The sequence below is a fragment of the Sinohyriopsis cumingii genome, chromosome 1 (assembly GCF_028554795.1).
Source record: "Sinohyriopsis cumingii isolate HCF-2022 chromosome 1, ASM2855479v2, whole genome shotgun sequence".
NCBI classification, from domain to species: domain Eukaryota; kingdom Metazoa; phylum Mollusca; class Bivalvia; order Unionida; family Unionidae; genus Sinohyriopsis; species Sinohyriopsis cumingii.
This window is the reverse complement of record NC_142961.1, coordinates 28052603-28067198: the sequence shown is the minus strand read 5'-3', so window position 1 is coordinate 28067198 and position 14596 is coordinate 28052603. Positions and strand designations below refer to the sequence as shown.

General features: G+C 36.9%; 1 protein-coding gene across 1 annotated transcript in view; it reads left to right on the top strand.

The window, feature by feature from the left end:
* LOC149806594 (phosphatidylinositol-glycan-specific phospholipase D-like) overlaps window positions 1-14244 on the top strand; it is a 79621-nt gene extending 65377 nt beyond the window's left edge. Inside the window, exons 22-24 of the mRNA XM_089955314.1 lie at window positions 1497-1603; window positions 10860-10943; window positions 12016-14244. Coding sequence (XP_089811440.1) covers window positions 1497-1603; window positions 10860-10943; window positions 12016-12093 — 269 coding nt within the window. The 3' untranslated portion in view covers window positions 12094-14244. The remainder of the gene's footprint in view (window positions 1-1496; window positions 1604-10859; window positions 10944-12015) is intronic.
* Window positions 14245-14596: the final 352 nt, after the last annotated feature.

The window sequence follows — 14596 nt, the reverse complement described above, 5'->3', positions numbered from 1 at the left end:
TAAAATACATAATTTTTTATACCACAAGATGAAATATATCTGGCATTTGCACAGGAAAAAAAAGGTTCTTTTCATTATACATCAAACTTGCTTCAGAATTAAATCCATAAAGATTAAACTCACTCTTCAGCACAACCCCTCCTTCATAGGCTGATCATATAAATATCAGTGACTTAAGTGGTAGGATGGTAATGACCTAATCTGTCATAGTAAAGTACAATTTTGATATTTTGTGAACTATTGGATCACATCTGACCACAAAGCAAGTCCAATTCAGCAATGCATCATAGGAGACTTAGCATGGTTGTCAAATAAGTAAGGGGAAATTACTTGATAGAGACACAAAAGGCATTGACTCAGATTTCCTCAGCAAAAATTAATTTCCATGACTGAAATGTAATGCTGTTTCAATTTATTGGTTCTAGCTCACAAAATACTTGCTGCGTGTATAACTTCCTTATGCACATACAAGCAAGCATCACAAGGCATGATGGGAAATCTTATATTTTCAGATGTGAAAATATAGGAATGGAAAATATATGAAATATTTGTTGACAGTAAGTTTCTGTATTTCACATTTAAGTATATAATACAAATAATTGCTTCTCATTTACAGATGTATTTATCTAAAGTTGAAGTCAATTTTGTTGAAGTTTATTTAAAATAAAAGAAAATAAAGGTCTCACATGCTATAAAAGAAAATTAAAATGTATGATGTCATCAAAATTAGTAAAGGTATTAAGTGTGTGATGTGTTATCACAACTGAAAAACCTTTAATTGCACATAACTTTTGCAGGACAGATTTTGATGTAGTTTTCACTTCTGTTTATTATAAGATGTTTTCTTTATTTTAATGTTTTATTTTTAAACTTTGGTGTAACTTTAAGCAAATTCAGTCTGTCAGCTTGATATTAATGAGCCCTCAACAGAGCTTGATTATCAATGCTGCTTTGGGACTTGTTCACCATGCAGCAGCATCTTTTAGCAGATTTATGGCCCCTGACTGGTATTTCACCTACCTTCCTCTGTGTGCAATAACTCCATTGGTATGCAGGTTTTTACTGATGATACATTGGCTAAATTTGATTTGTCAAAATTCAGTTTGCATCATCATTTGGCAGAGTTGTAATGCCTGATTGTTGGGCCCACCTTTTTGTTTCAAAACAATATTTCCTAATATTTATTATTCAATTTCAAGAAACATTTACATGTTGCTCATCATTTAGTGGAGCTATGGCTGCTTAATATTTGACCCACATTTTGGTGAGACCTGATCTGGGTTCCATTATCAGTATTCTATGTCATTAGTAGTGTCTGCCCTTGCAACTTTACTTCAATATAATTAATATTTCACCATTTTTACCTAGCCTTTGATTTTTCAAAATTACACTCCTCTACATCCAGCAAAAAAATATGTGACATTAATTTCTGGAATTTGCTTGTTATGTAATAAATATATCTTTTGCTGCATTATGAAACCTTGTTTTCTTCCCAGCTGAACAAGGACGTGTATACATTTTTTATGGTGGAAGTAAGTTTCCTTGGGGTGATGGCACTAGTGATTGTGGCAACTCCTGGGTACAGCCATGTCCAGGGGTCAAGGTAATGAGCTCCATTCTAATCAGTTGTCACAAAGTTACACTAAGTTTGTATCTGTTAGATTTCTAATCTGTTTTTTTTTTATTATTAACTCAGTTTTATAATTTGTGCTTAAAGTTGTCTCAATATAAGTTGGGGTCAGGCGGGTGAAGAACTGATGTTAACAGTGTAATAGCAAGATTGGGTCCAGAGAATTAGTGAATGTTAACAGTGTAATAGTAGGATTGGGTCCAGAGAATTAGTGAATGTTAACAGTGTAATAGTAGGGTTGGGTCCAGAGAATTAGTGAATGTTAACAGTGTAATAGTAGGGTTGGGTCCAGAGAATTAGTGAATGTTAACAGTGTAATAGTAGGGTTGGGTCCAGAGAATTAGTGAATGTTAACAGTGTAATAGTAGGGTTGGGTCCAGAGAATTAGTGAATGTTAACAGTGTAATAGCAGGGTTGGGTCCAGAGAATTAGTGAATGTTAACAGTGTAATAGCAGGGTTGGGTCCAGAGAATTAGTGAATGTTAACAGTGTAATAGTAGGGTTGGGTCCAAAGAATTAGTGAATGTTAACAGTGTAATAGCAGGGTTGGGTCCAGATAATTAGTGAATGTTAACAGTGTAATAGCAGGGTTGGGTCCAGGGAATTAGTGACTGTTAACAGTGTAATAGCAGGGTTGGGTCCAGATAATTAGTGAATGTTAACAGTGTAATAGCAGGGTTGGGTCCAGATAATTAGTGAATGTTAACAGTGTAATAGTAGGGTTGGGTCCAAAGAATTAGTGAATGTTAACAGTGTAATAGCAGGGTTGGGTCCAGATAATTAGTGAATGTTAACAGTGTAATAGCAGGGTTGGGTCCAGGGAATTAGTGACTGTTAACAGTGTAATAGCAGGGTTGGGTCCAGATAATTAGTGAATGTTAACAGTGTAATAGCATGGTTGGGTCCAGAGAATTAGTGAATGTTAACAGTGTAATAGTAGGGTTGGGTCCAAAGAATTAGTGAATGTTAACAGTGTAATAGCAGGGTTGGGTCCAGATAATTAGTGAATGTTAACAGTGTAATAGCAGGGTTGGGTCCAGGGAATTAGTGACTGTTAACAGTGTAATAGCAGGGTTGGGTCCAGAGAATTAGTGAATGCTCACTGTAGTCTGCATTTGCTAATATAAATATAAACCATGAAGAAAATTGATGAATTCTTCTTAAAAATAGTTACCCAATTATAATACCTTAGGAGAACTACTACTACCTTACAAATCCAGCCCTCCAAGATACTGTTTTTAGCTATTGGGACCTATGTGGAAGTTGGGCAGAGTGATCTCCCCTTAAGTATAAGACTTGGCGACAAAGTCTTAAAACGTGTCAGTTACTACTTACACTCATCCAAGAAGCATCCTCACAAAAGATAGAATCTATGTAGAAAATAGACCATTACAAGTTCAGGAGTTTTAACGTCTAAAGATAGTATATTACATTTATATTTCCAACTTTTCCTGACAATGTTTTGCCTTTACAGTTTGCTTACACTTTGTCATCATCACACATTTTGGCACTTGCACAGGGGGCCTAAGCAACTTCACATTAAGTTTGGGCTATAATTATTTTATGTACGTGTAAGTCTCTAGAGCTTATAAATACTCCTCAACCGGTCTGGTGGCCTAGTGGTTAGAGCATCCACCTCGGATGTGGGAGGTCATGGGTTTGAACCCCAGCTGAGTAATACCAAAGACTTACAAAAATTATACTTACAGCTGCCTCGCTTGGCACTCAGCATTAGAAGTTTAGTGTTAGGACTGGTTGGCTTGGTGTCAGATAATGTGACTGGGTGGGAAATCATGCTACATGTCTGCGTGCTACATCACTATAAACTGCCACACTACAGACATCATAGCGATATGACTGAAAAATTGTTAAAGCTACATTAAAAATCCATGTCACACACACACACACACACACACACACACACACACACACACTTATAAAAGCTCCTAATATATGTGTAATACCATTACAAATGGGTACATATTGGTGATTTTCTGTTCCATAGGATTCATAGCATCTGGCTGCCAACTTTAGTGTTTTTTACTTGTACAGGTGGTCTGCGGGCTTTTTACTCTACAGGTAATTGCCTCATTTTAGATATTGTTGCACCTACATTGCAAGTATCTATAATAGTGCCTCATTTTCCTGTATGTGAAAGTTTTGTATGTAATATAGACACTTGTGTACATTTCTGTATTGCTCCCACTCTGGTCGGACAAGTGCAGGTAAGATTTATATAAAAGGATTACTCAGTCACTCCTGCTCAAGCATGTTTCATTGGGAAACACGTTAGTCATGTTTTTCTGCATAAGCATTCCATCATATTTAAAGAGCATTTTGTCACTTGCTCGGGTAGCTATTGTAACTTCACAGGATAGGTTCAAGCTACAATATTTATATGTGTGCAGGTATATATATATATATATATATATATATATATATATATATATATATATATATATATATATTAGGGCATAACCGATTAGCATTTTTCTACTGATTTCCGATTCCGGATTTTGGGCATGAAATTTTTCCGATTCCGGATACGATTCAATTAATCGGAAATGCTAAATTAAAAGGTTTTTCAAATTAACTTTTTAAACCGTGTTACACACGTTTTGCATATCACACCGATGTCACAAGGGGAAGGATATGGCAGGACTATAGCAAAATGCAACGAAGTTCAAAGCCACAAAGAATCCATGAAATTTTTTATTTTTTTGCCAGTTCCGACCCATTCTTTGTTCAACAATTAGTTGATCTTGCCGCCAGGCTTTTATTTTCCCACCTTAATCATTTACGTCGGCAAGTGGCCAGTTCCATCCTGTACTTTATTCAACAATTAGTTGATCTTGCCGCCATGCTTTAATGTCGCGGTCAAATAAAAATAAAACAGGCTTTTGTTTGGTCCTATAAAGTTGGCCTCTTGCGGAATCATTTTCTTTTAATACCTCATTAGCATGTGTCAATGTATTCAATATTATGCCTTCATTATTGAGGATGTTGACATAAACGGGTAGGACTGTATTATATATTTTAATAAATTTAAATCTTTCGGTCTAACTCAAGTATTATCGTTTCACCCCGTTGTGTTGACCATATTGGACTTTTCTGACTTCTTATTTAACTTTATTAACGCACTATCGAATGACACGCAGTGTTAGACACGGTGCTATAGAAATTCAACTTTATTATTTTTATTATCCAAATCGGTTGTTCCTGCCTTGTCCGACTCCGATTAATCGGAAGTTCATACTATCTGGTGGAATCCAATTTCTGGATCAAAAGTCGGTTATGCCCTAATATATATATAATAGACCTGCACACATATAAATATAATTCCATTGTTTCTGTACATACAGGTGAGTTTCCTTCACGTGGTATCCTTAGCCTTGGAATGCCATGCTTCAATAATTCTACCTGTACATGCTATCCTTGACCTTCCAGACAGGTAGCTCTGAATTGAGATTGTCTGCTATCACTTTTTTTCCAGGTAACCATCATTTGGTATAGCTCTGTGGCCACACTGAGTTCAAACATCACATGTACAGGCCCAGAGGTTTATACTTCTTACAGGTGGTATTGTCATTATAATTTACCTGTATGCTTCATTGCTTTGTATAACTGTTATCAATGTCTGGGTCAACTTTTTAAGATTTAGCTCAGCACGGACATTGTTTTCTAAAAACACACAGCAGGGCTACAGTTTTATACGTTTTGCTGTATTTATCTTACAGATTAGAACTATGGGTAAAGCACAAAATCACATACATAAGGATGAATACATCACCAATCTGCATGCTCACCTTTGTAATAATTTCTGGCAGATTAGGGAGATAAATCAACTTACACTCCAGCCATGAAGGTCTGCACATTGACACACTCTGAAACAGCTCTGGCATCCAAGTCACCACCACAGGACAGCATTTTTTGCAACTCCCTCTACCATCCCCCCTCTGGGTTCAACTTGATTTCTATTGCAGAACAGCGAGGGACAGAGCTAACAAAAAGCCAGGTTCCCTCTCACCTAACAGACATATGGACAGGTTACAGGGATCAAACATCCCACAACCTGTCCCAACTGAGGACCTTAATTATATCTTCACCATACAGATGGCCTATTTCCATTGCAACCAGCCTAGGCCGTATACTAGGGTTCACAAAGGGTCTAAACATCACTAACAGCACAGCTTCCAGTACATCTAACCCAACTTTTGCAGATATGTGCAGAGACCTATCTAACTTTTATAACATCTCATTCAGCATGTTGCCATGAATAGTTCCTCATGCCTCATACAGCATGTTGCCATGAATAGTTCCTCATACCTTATGCCTCAACAGATGATGCTTCACAATTTCTTTACACTCTGCAACAAGAAAAGACTCTTTATGGGGGTGCTCACCAGTTATTATGTACTTTTGAGAGAGTGATGTATGTAAGGTGAAGTTGTTTGCATTTAAAACATGCACAGAGGAGAAAATGTTGGTATACCTATATGCTACGTTAATGTAATTTGGATGATATTTCTTTGGATATTGTACTTTTGGAAATTGTACATGATCTAAGCACACTGCTAACTAAAATGACTGCCCCCTTGTGCTAAAAAATCAGCCTGAATTAGTCTAAAGTACACTATACATAGCAGCTATTAAAATAGGGAAAATTAATTTTGCCAGAGTAGACAATACCAGCTTCTGAAAATGCAATGAATGAATTACTAAATATATAAAATGTAAAAAAAGTTATCGGCTCTTTTTTATACAATTTACCTCTGAAGTTCAGGAAGTGAAAATGACCAAGTGGAGCTAGCACTTTCTTGAAAGGTGCACATCTGGAGCAAGGCCAAGCTGTATACTCTATAACCCATATTACACCCATCAATCATACACCAAAATAAAGGAAATTAAAGGTTCTTTCAGTTATACCTAAGATATACAAGGTTACTTTTAAATAGCGAGTATAACCAGTGAGGAAATTGGTGAAATTCTTTTTCTTTAAAATTCTAACCCTATTGCAAAATACGAAACTGTAGAGCGCCACCTTACTCAGCAACTGTCTTAATGTCATGGTTTCCAATTCAGGGCATTCTACGAGTTGAGGGAGCAACAGACCTCATCGCTCTTCACCAGCTAAGTGTCAAGCATTAAAGGGGACCTTAGCCTCACTTCATGCAGCTAAGATGATGTTACTTGTTCTCCAGTTCTGCTATCTATTCTACAATATCTGATAGCATGGAAAGACTAAGCCTTCCAAGCCTCCATTGAGGACAATTTCCACCAGAACTCCAGCATATGTTGATCTTACAACAGAAACAGAAGAGTCCAACTTCAGTAACTTCTGTAGTCTGAGAGAGTTACAGGCATTCTGACCACCTTCATCATCAGTTCGTTGGCAGTTCTTCCTTCATCCCCCCCACCAGTCTTTCATTTGGAAACCTCAGCAGTTGACAGTGATATCACTGCTTTGGGGATGACAAAGGGACACCCCATATGTGTCCGTCAATTGGCCATTGATGACACTCAGCAGTTATGCAATATAGTTGCCGTGGCTGAGGTGTTGGACTTTTGTCTCTATGGCTATCTTCTCCCACTCCGAATACCTCAGGACAAGCAGGGCAGTTGGTCTCAAGATCTGCCCAAGTACTGAACAGAGCCACTCAAAGGCACTTTTGCCAATGCTATAACTGCAGCTACCAATGCCATAACCGCAGCTATAATTTACAATTGGCGGAACTCTATGCTGTCTGACTGCACTTTCCTGAAGGACCACCATACCTTTTGTTTAACATCCAGACTGAAGAAGTCTGCAAACAGTCCATCAAGGAGACATATTTTCCTCTCTCTCTCACAACAACAGCATCAATACAGGGATAGTATGGGAAATCAACAAAAGAACCAAAGGTCCACTCATAGGACATGAACCTCTGAAAATCATTCTATTGGAGCTTCAGCCAGCAAAAGCCACAATCCTTACATACCAAAGCGGATATAGCAATGAGAGGGTCCTATAATCTGTTCCAGACTTTTCTCTATCCCAGGCAAACAGCACTCTGCATCTGGTCATTGACCTAAGCTCCCTCAATCGATTCATCTTTTGGTTCTCAATGAAAACACCACAGTGCATTTTGATGTGATCCATGAGGGAGATTTCACCATCAATGTGGACTTAAATGGGGCATACCTTCATGTCCCTAGTCACAAGGTTTCCAGGGTTTTCCTGCAATTCGCCTACAACATTTTTCAGGGCACTCCCACTGGGGTTTAATTGAGCAATGGTACATGTCCAGACCATTTGTATTGCAGCAACATCAAGTTACGTGGATGACATCCTGCATAACGTCAGCGAGTTAGATCTAACAAGACATGATAACCCTTGTTGCCAATCTAGATGTCTCATCGACAAGGAAACATCTGAATACCATCTCAACAATTAGTTCACCTAGGTATGGAGTTCAAATACACAGGCAACATATTTCATCTCCCTCAGAATTTGGCATTAAAATCTGAACCATGGTATCACCTTTAATTTTGAGGGATTCTATTTACTTTGGAAATCCATCACCTACTAGGCTTGCTCAATGCGGCAGTAGACCTCATGGTCCTAGGTCACCTATGCACCAATTGTAAATGATTCTTCTGCCCAAATGGAGGCCTGAAGTGTGCCCACTGGACCATCCTTTCACCATCTGCACACAATTGAGGCACCATCTGCAGAACTGGAGCAACCTAACTTGGCTCATAGCAGATATACATCTTCAAGTGCTACCACTGAGATTACAGTCTGTACTGATTCAAGCATAGAAGGCTAGGGAGCCCACCTACTACCATCCATTCTGGAAGCTAGCAGTGCATGCTGTTCCCAGGAACAACATTTTCATTTCAATAAATTCTGGAGCTGATGGCCATTGTGAAAGCCTTTCCCTGGTGGCAGGAATATTTGCATGGCAAGGGAATTCTCATTCTGTTCAACAACTCTACAGTGATGTCGTATCTCAAATGATAAGGAGGAGCCAAGTACCAAGACATTTTAATCCTGGTGTGGCACTTTATTAGGTGGTGTTGTCAGCAACAAATACACATACAAGTTTGCCATATCCCAATATTCCTAACATACTAGCCAAAGCTTTGTCCTGGAACAATCAACTATACAGACAGAATGGTGTCTTTATCCCTTGGTTTTCATTCAGACTCAAAGCCCAAGGAGTGGATGCTCTATTGACAGATTAGAAATGGCCTGGATGCATCCGCCAACACCCCTATTTCCAAAAAGTGATACAGAAAGCAAGAGATTCTGAGTGTCACCTTATCCTCATTGCACCGCTTAGTTGGGAGAAGTCGTGGATCAATGACCTCATCAATCTCACAACAGGAACTCCTTGGAGCCTTCAGATTACCACGATGGCAGTTGTTTCATTCCTACTCAGATTTTCGTAATCTACATATCTGTAATAAGTAATTCTCACTACCAGTCGTGGAGAGAATTGCTCTAGCAAGAAGGTCCTCCACTCTGAAAGCATATGAAGGTAAATAGGACGTTTTCACCCAGTGGTGCTCAAATGAACACCTATACCACAAATAGCTAACTTCCTCTGGCTCTTTGTAGAGAGAAAGTTCACACTGAGTATGATAAAAGGTTACCACTCTACGTTTGCTGACACCTTCCTTATCAAGAAAGAGAGGATATTGGACAAAACAAGGGCTTATCCAAGCTACCCTCCAACTTTGTGTATACATGACCATAAATGTTAGCCTAATGCCCAATGTGGAACCTATCTTGGGTATTAACTAGCTGAACAAAACACATTTTAACCAGTTTCAGGGGCATCACTGGCACACCTTTCACACAAGACCTGTTTCCTCATGGCATTAATGATGGCAGGGAGAATTAGCAAAATACATGCCCTATCAGCAGACCCAAGTTACATGCAGTTCGGACAAGATGAGTCAGTCTTACTCATAACGACATTCTCTTTCATCACCAAGAACCAGCTTCCTTCCATGGGTAACTAGACTTTTGTCATGAAACCTCTGCCTCATCTGGACACATGTGCTGAATGCCACCTGCTAGACCTGGTTCAGGCATTCAAGTGGTATCTTAATAAAACAGCCTTTGCATCGAGGGAGATCATGCCTCTTTCTACTTATTATAAAAGGACAGGAGGATATATAAAAACAGACTGTCTCATCCTGGATTAAATGAGTTATTCCCTTGGAAAGCAGAAAAATACCCCCAGTTCAAATGAATTTGTTACACACTTTGGCTCACAAGATTAGAGCAGTTGCCACCAGCCTAGCATTCTACCAAAACTGTTTGCTAACCAACATCATTCAAGCTGTGGGATTGAGAATGTATCCCACATTCTCTCACTTTTATCTCCAAGATCTGTCATCTGAAAGAGCCCAGTTGGATCTGGTAGGACCTATATCCACAGCTCAACAGGTCACCCTTCCAGGTTGATCAACAGCTTTTTAAGACATAGCACCACAACTTCTGCTGGAGGTGAAATTTTTCCCTATTTGAAGCTTCACCTCAACAGAGTCCCCTCCAGTCAGGTTACCAAGAAGCTGTCTCACATACTTTAGGGGACCAGAGATGGTATCTCTGGGTTAAGGGGATGTTCCTCCCTCCTCCTCTTACCTATTCTCTTAAGGTATTATGGTTGGGTAATGTATTTAAGAAGAAATCAATTTTTCCTTGTCAAATGTATTTCTTCAAGAATACTTAACTAATCATAATACACATAGACCTCCCGATCTCCTCGCAGTTTACATCAAAATAGAGCATGCCTTCTGCTCCAGTAGTGTAAATAGTAACTGACATGTTCTTAGGCTTTGCCATCAGGTATTATACCTAATGGGAGATCACCCTGCCCAAATGCCACCTAGGTTGGCAGACAACTTTTACCCCCTTTAGCTAAAAGTATTATCTGGGAGGGCTGGATTTACGAGGTAGTAGTAGTTCTCCTATGTTATTATGACTGGGTAAGTACTCTTGAAGAAATGTATTTTACTAGGAAAAATTGATTTTTTTAAACAAGTGGATTTTGACACAACTTGAAAAAGATGGATTTTCACAGGAATCAAATTTTGCTGTGCATCATCTATATTAGGAAATATTACAATTTTCCAGCCATATGAAGAAAACTCTGCATGCATTAAATTTCAAATACACCTAACATTAACTGAATTCTCACAAAGTATAAATTTGTATTTATTTTGATACTTGCAGGCATCTCTTGTCCTTGAATGGTTTGGGATTATAGATCAGGCTCGGTTTGGAAGCAACTTTATCGTTTTGAAGTCCAAAAACAGGGTATGTATATGTACAGCACAATATCAATTCTCACCTGATCACCTACAGTTGTCAGACTATGGGTACATGCATCAACATAGGAACTGAATATATAATAAGTAAAAGGTATATTGGTGTTGACAAAAGTCCTTATTATAGGTATTTGGTATATTATTTAAGTACTTAGTAATTGATGTAATCAGAGTAAGAAGCATTCATGGTGTACTGTATGCAAATGTTCCCCAGAGTATTCAGAAAGACTTGAAGCCCATTCGCTCTATCTTACTGTATATACTCACAAATAAGTCAGATGATACTGGAAACAACAAAGACCCTGATTTTCCATTCCATAATGTGCTGGTTGATCAGGGTCTTTGGTTTTTCTACATATCAGTCCTAACAAACAGCATACACCCAGATCTTCCATCACATAATGCACTGGCAGCTCTTGGTCTATGTTGTTTGTTCTACTCATTCATTCATAAAAACTACTTAGACCTATATCTTCCATTACATTTTGCATTAGCTCCAATTTTACCATAGGTACTTGTGTACAAGTCAGGTCCAACTGCAAACAACATAGACACTGATCTTTGATTGCATAATGCAAGGAAGATCAGGATCTATGTTGTTTGTTCTACTGATTAGTCCTAACAAATCAAATTCCATAGACCTAGATCTTCTAGCAGTGGCCGATTTGGGTTTATGCTGGGATCATAATATGGATCCTCCTGCATCAGTAAAAGTTTTCACATATCAAACCATGCAAGATTTCTATGTTATCTAAGAAATTATGCTATAATTATGCTAAGAAATCATGATGAACATAAAAGGCATCAATAATATAAAATATTTCATTCATAAGTTTATAATTTGCAACCTGATTGTTGCTAGGGGGTCTGATTAAGTTTTGTGCATGTGTTATATCCTTCATGCTTTTCATTTTTTTAAATCACTAGGGGTGTATAGGTTTCAGGAGGATGGGCAAATAATATAATGGCACTTTCAAACTGATAAAAATCCCAAAGCTAACAGGTTATTTATATTTATTATACTTATATTTACTATTTAACTTATTTTCTCTTCACTGCAGATACAGTTAATAGTCACCGCAGAACATGACAGTACATACGTCCGTTTGGCTGGTGGCATAGCAGTGTTTGATTTCTAGTTCAAACGAGTATCAGTCTGCTGTGTGATTACAGTATATTTGTCCATTTGGCTAATGGGATAGCAGTATTCAATTTCTAGTCTGAAATTGTACCTGTTGTCTGTGAGATTATACCTAATAATATTTGTATTCCAGTCAAATCTGCTTTTCACCAAATACAAAGTGCAATATTTGTTACTCAAAATATTTTTTAAGTTTTATATATCAGTTGTCTGGTTGAATGTACATCATTGACATGTACATTGTTTTACAATTTAAAAAAATTTCTTATGACTGAAAAACATAATGTTATGATCCATGGCACAGTTCTGCACATGTCATGATTTTGGATCAGCAAGGCTTATTATTCCAATTAATCACAATTTGTAATCTTTTTACCCTGAACTTTAGTTTCATGGTGAAAAATGCATCAAGACTTAATTTTAACTCTCCTTAATACAAATTGCAACACTTAACCCGATAGGCTGCTATGAATAAATGGACATGGGATTCCAAAGAACACCAGAACTTGAACTTTTTATGGCAAACATCAGCTTTTAATTAATAGATCCCAATCATACTTAGATGCTGTGGGAAAATACCACTTTCATTTAGAAAAGTTAATAAAAAAATTCTTGTTATAAAATTTTAAATTTTACATCTGTACCATTTTTGCCTTTCTCCTCAATCTAGAGAAGAGAGCAGATTATCTTCCTTGTTTCATTGTTGTGCAGCATAGGTGGCACTATACAGTTACGTATTTTGCATAGGGTTAGAATTTTAAAGAAAAAGACTTTTCCCAGGTTTCTTCACTGGTTATACTGGCTATTTAGAAAGACCTTGTATATCTTAGGTATTGTTCCAAGAACCTTTAATTCCCTTTATTTTGGTGTATGATTGATGGGTGTAATATGGGTTATAGAGTATACAGCTGGGCCTTACATCAGATGTGCACCTTTCAAAAACTGCTAGCTCCACTTGGTCATTTTCACTTCTGGACTTCAGAGGTAAATTGTAAAAAGAGAGTTGATAACTTTTTTTACAATTTATAAATTTGCTAAATCATCCATTGCACTTTCAGAAGATGGTGTTGTCTAGTTGGGCAAAATTAATTTTCCCAGTTTTAATAGGTACTAATGATAGTGTACTTTAGACTAATTCAGGGTGATTTTTTTAACACAAGAGAGCAGTCATTTTAGCTAGCAGTCTGCTTAGATCATGTACAATTTCCAAAAGTAAAATATCCAAAGAAGTGTCAGCCACATTACATGAAAGTAGCATAGAGATATGCCAACATTCTCTCCACTGTGCACATTTCAGATGCAAACAACTTCACCTTACATACATCACTCTCTCAACAGTACATAATAACTGGTGGGCACCTCCATAATCAAAATCTATACAGTTATTTGAAAAATAATATTGGTGATAACTTGCCACAGTAATTTGTCCTCAAAGGTTTAATAGTTTTAACACACATATTATTTTTAATTTTCAATTCTTTCATAAAAGAAGTATATTGTCAGCAGTTTCTTCAGGAAACTATTGTTAGCAAAGTCCAATACAATAACCAGTATTATTTAAGTGTTTTTTAATCACAAAACGTATACTTTGGACTGTTTTATTTTCTTACATGGAAATTTTCTTGGTTTAGGAAAAAATTGACATTTTCATTACCAATTCAATAAATAATTTAAAGACAGGGTCCGATTGCTTCCACATAAGATAACTCTCTGGGTCTTAAAATTTATGATTTACATCACTCACAAAGAATTCAGTGTATGACTGTTGCATGGATTAATAACTGCAAATTTTATGGTTTTCATGATTATTTATATTGTAATTGGTGACAAAAGATGAGTTTTTATGATATTAATACTCGTTATAATTTTATGAATTTAAATATGTAGTCTTATGTTACCTTAGTTAACTATTTTACGAATTCAAATATGTAGTGTTATGCTACCTTAATGAACTATTTTACGAATTTAGCTATTTTTTAAAGTGTCATGATTAGTGTTTAAGCATTATGAAGTGTACATTGTTTCTTTTCTTTATACGTTAATCGTTTTGTTAAATAATTTAATTACATTCCAGATAAATATTTATATGTTAATCATTTCGTTCAATAATTTAATTACATTCCAAATAAATATGTGTTTATTTAATCAATACTGCCTTGTTTCTTGAAGCTCATATACATAAGCTAAACATTACTGAATGTAACATGTACTTGATGTACCCTATGATCTACATTCAGTTACAGCAAGTTAAACATGTACTGGATGTACCCTATGATCTACATTCAATTACAGCAAGCTAAACATGTACTGGATGTACCCTATGATCTACATTCAATTACATCAACCTAAACATGTACTGTATGTACCCTATGATCTATATTCAATTACATCAAGCTAAACATGTACTGTATGTACCCTATGATCTATATTCAATTACATCAAGCTAAACATGTACTGGATGTACCCTATGATCTACATTCAATTACATCAAGCTAAGCATG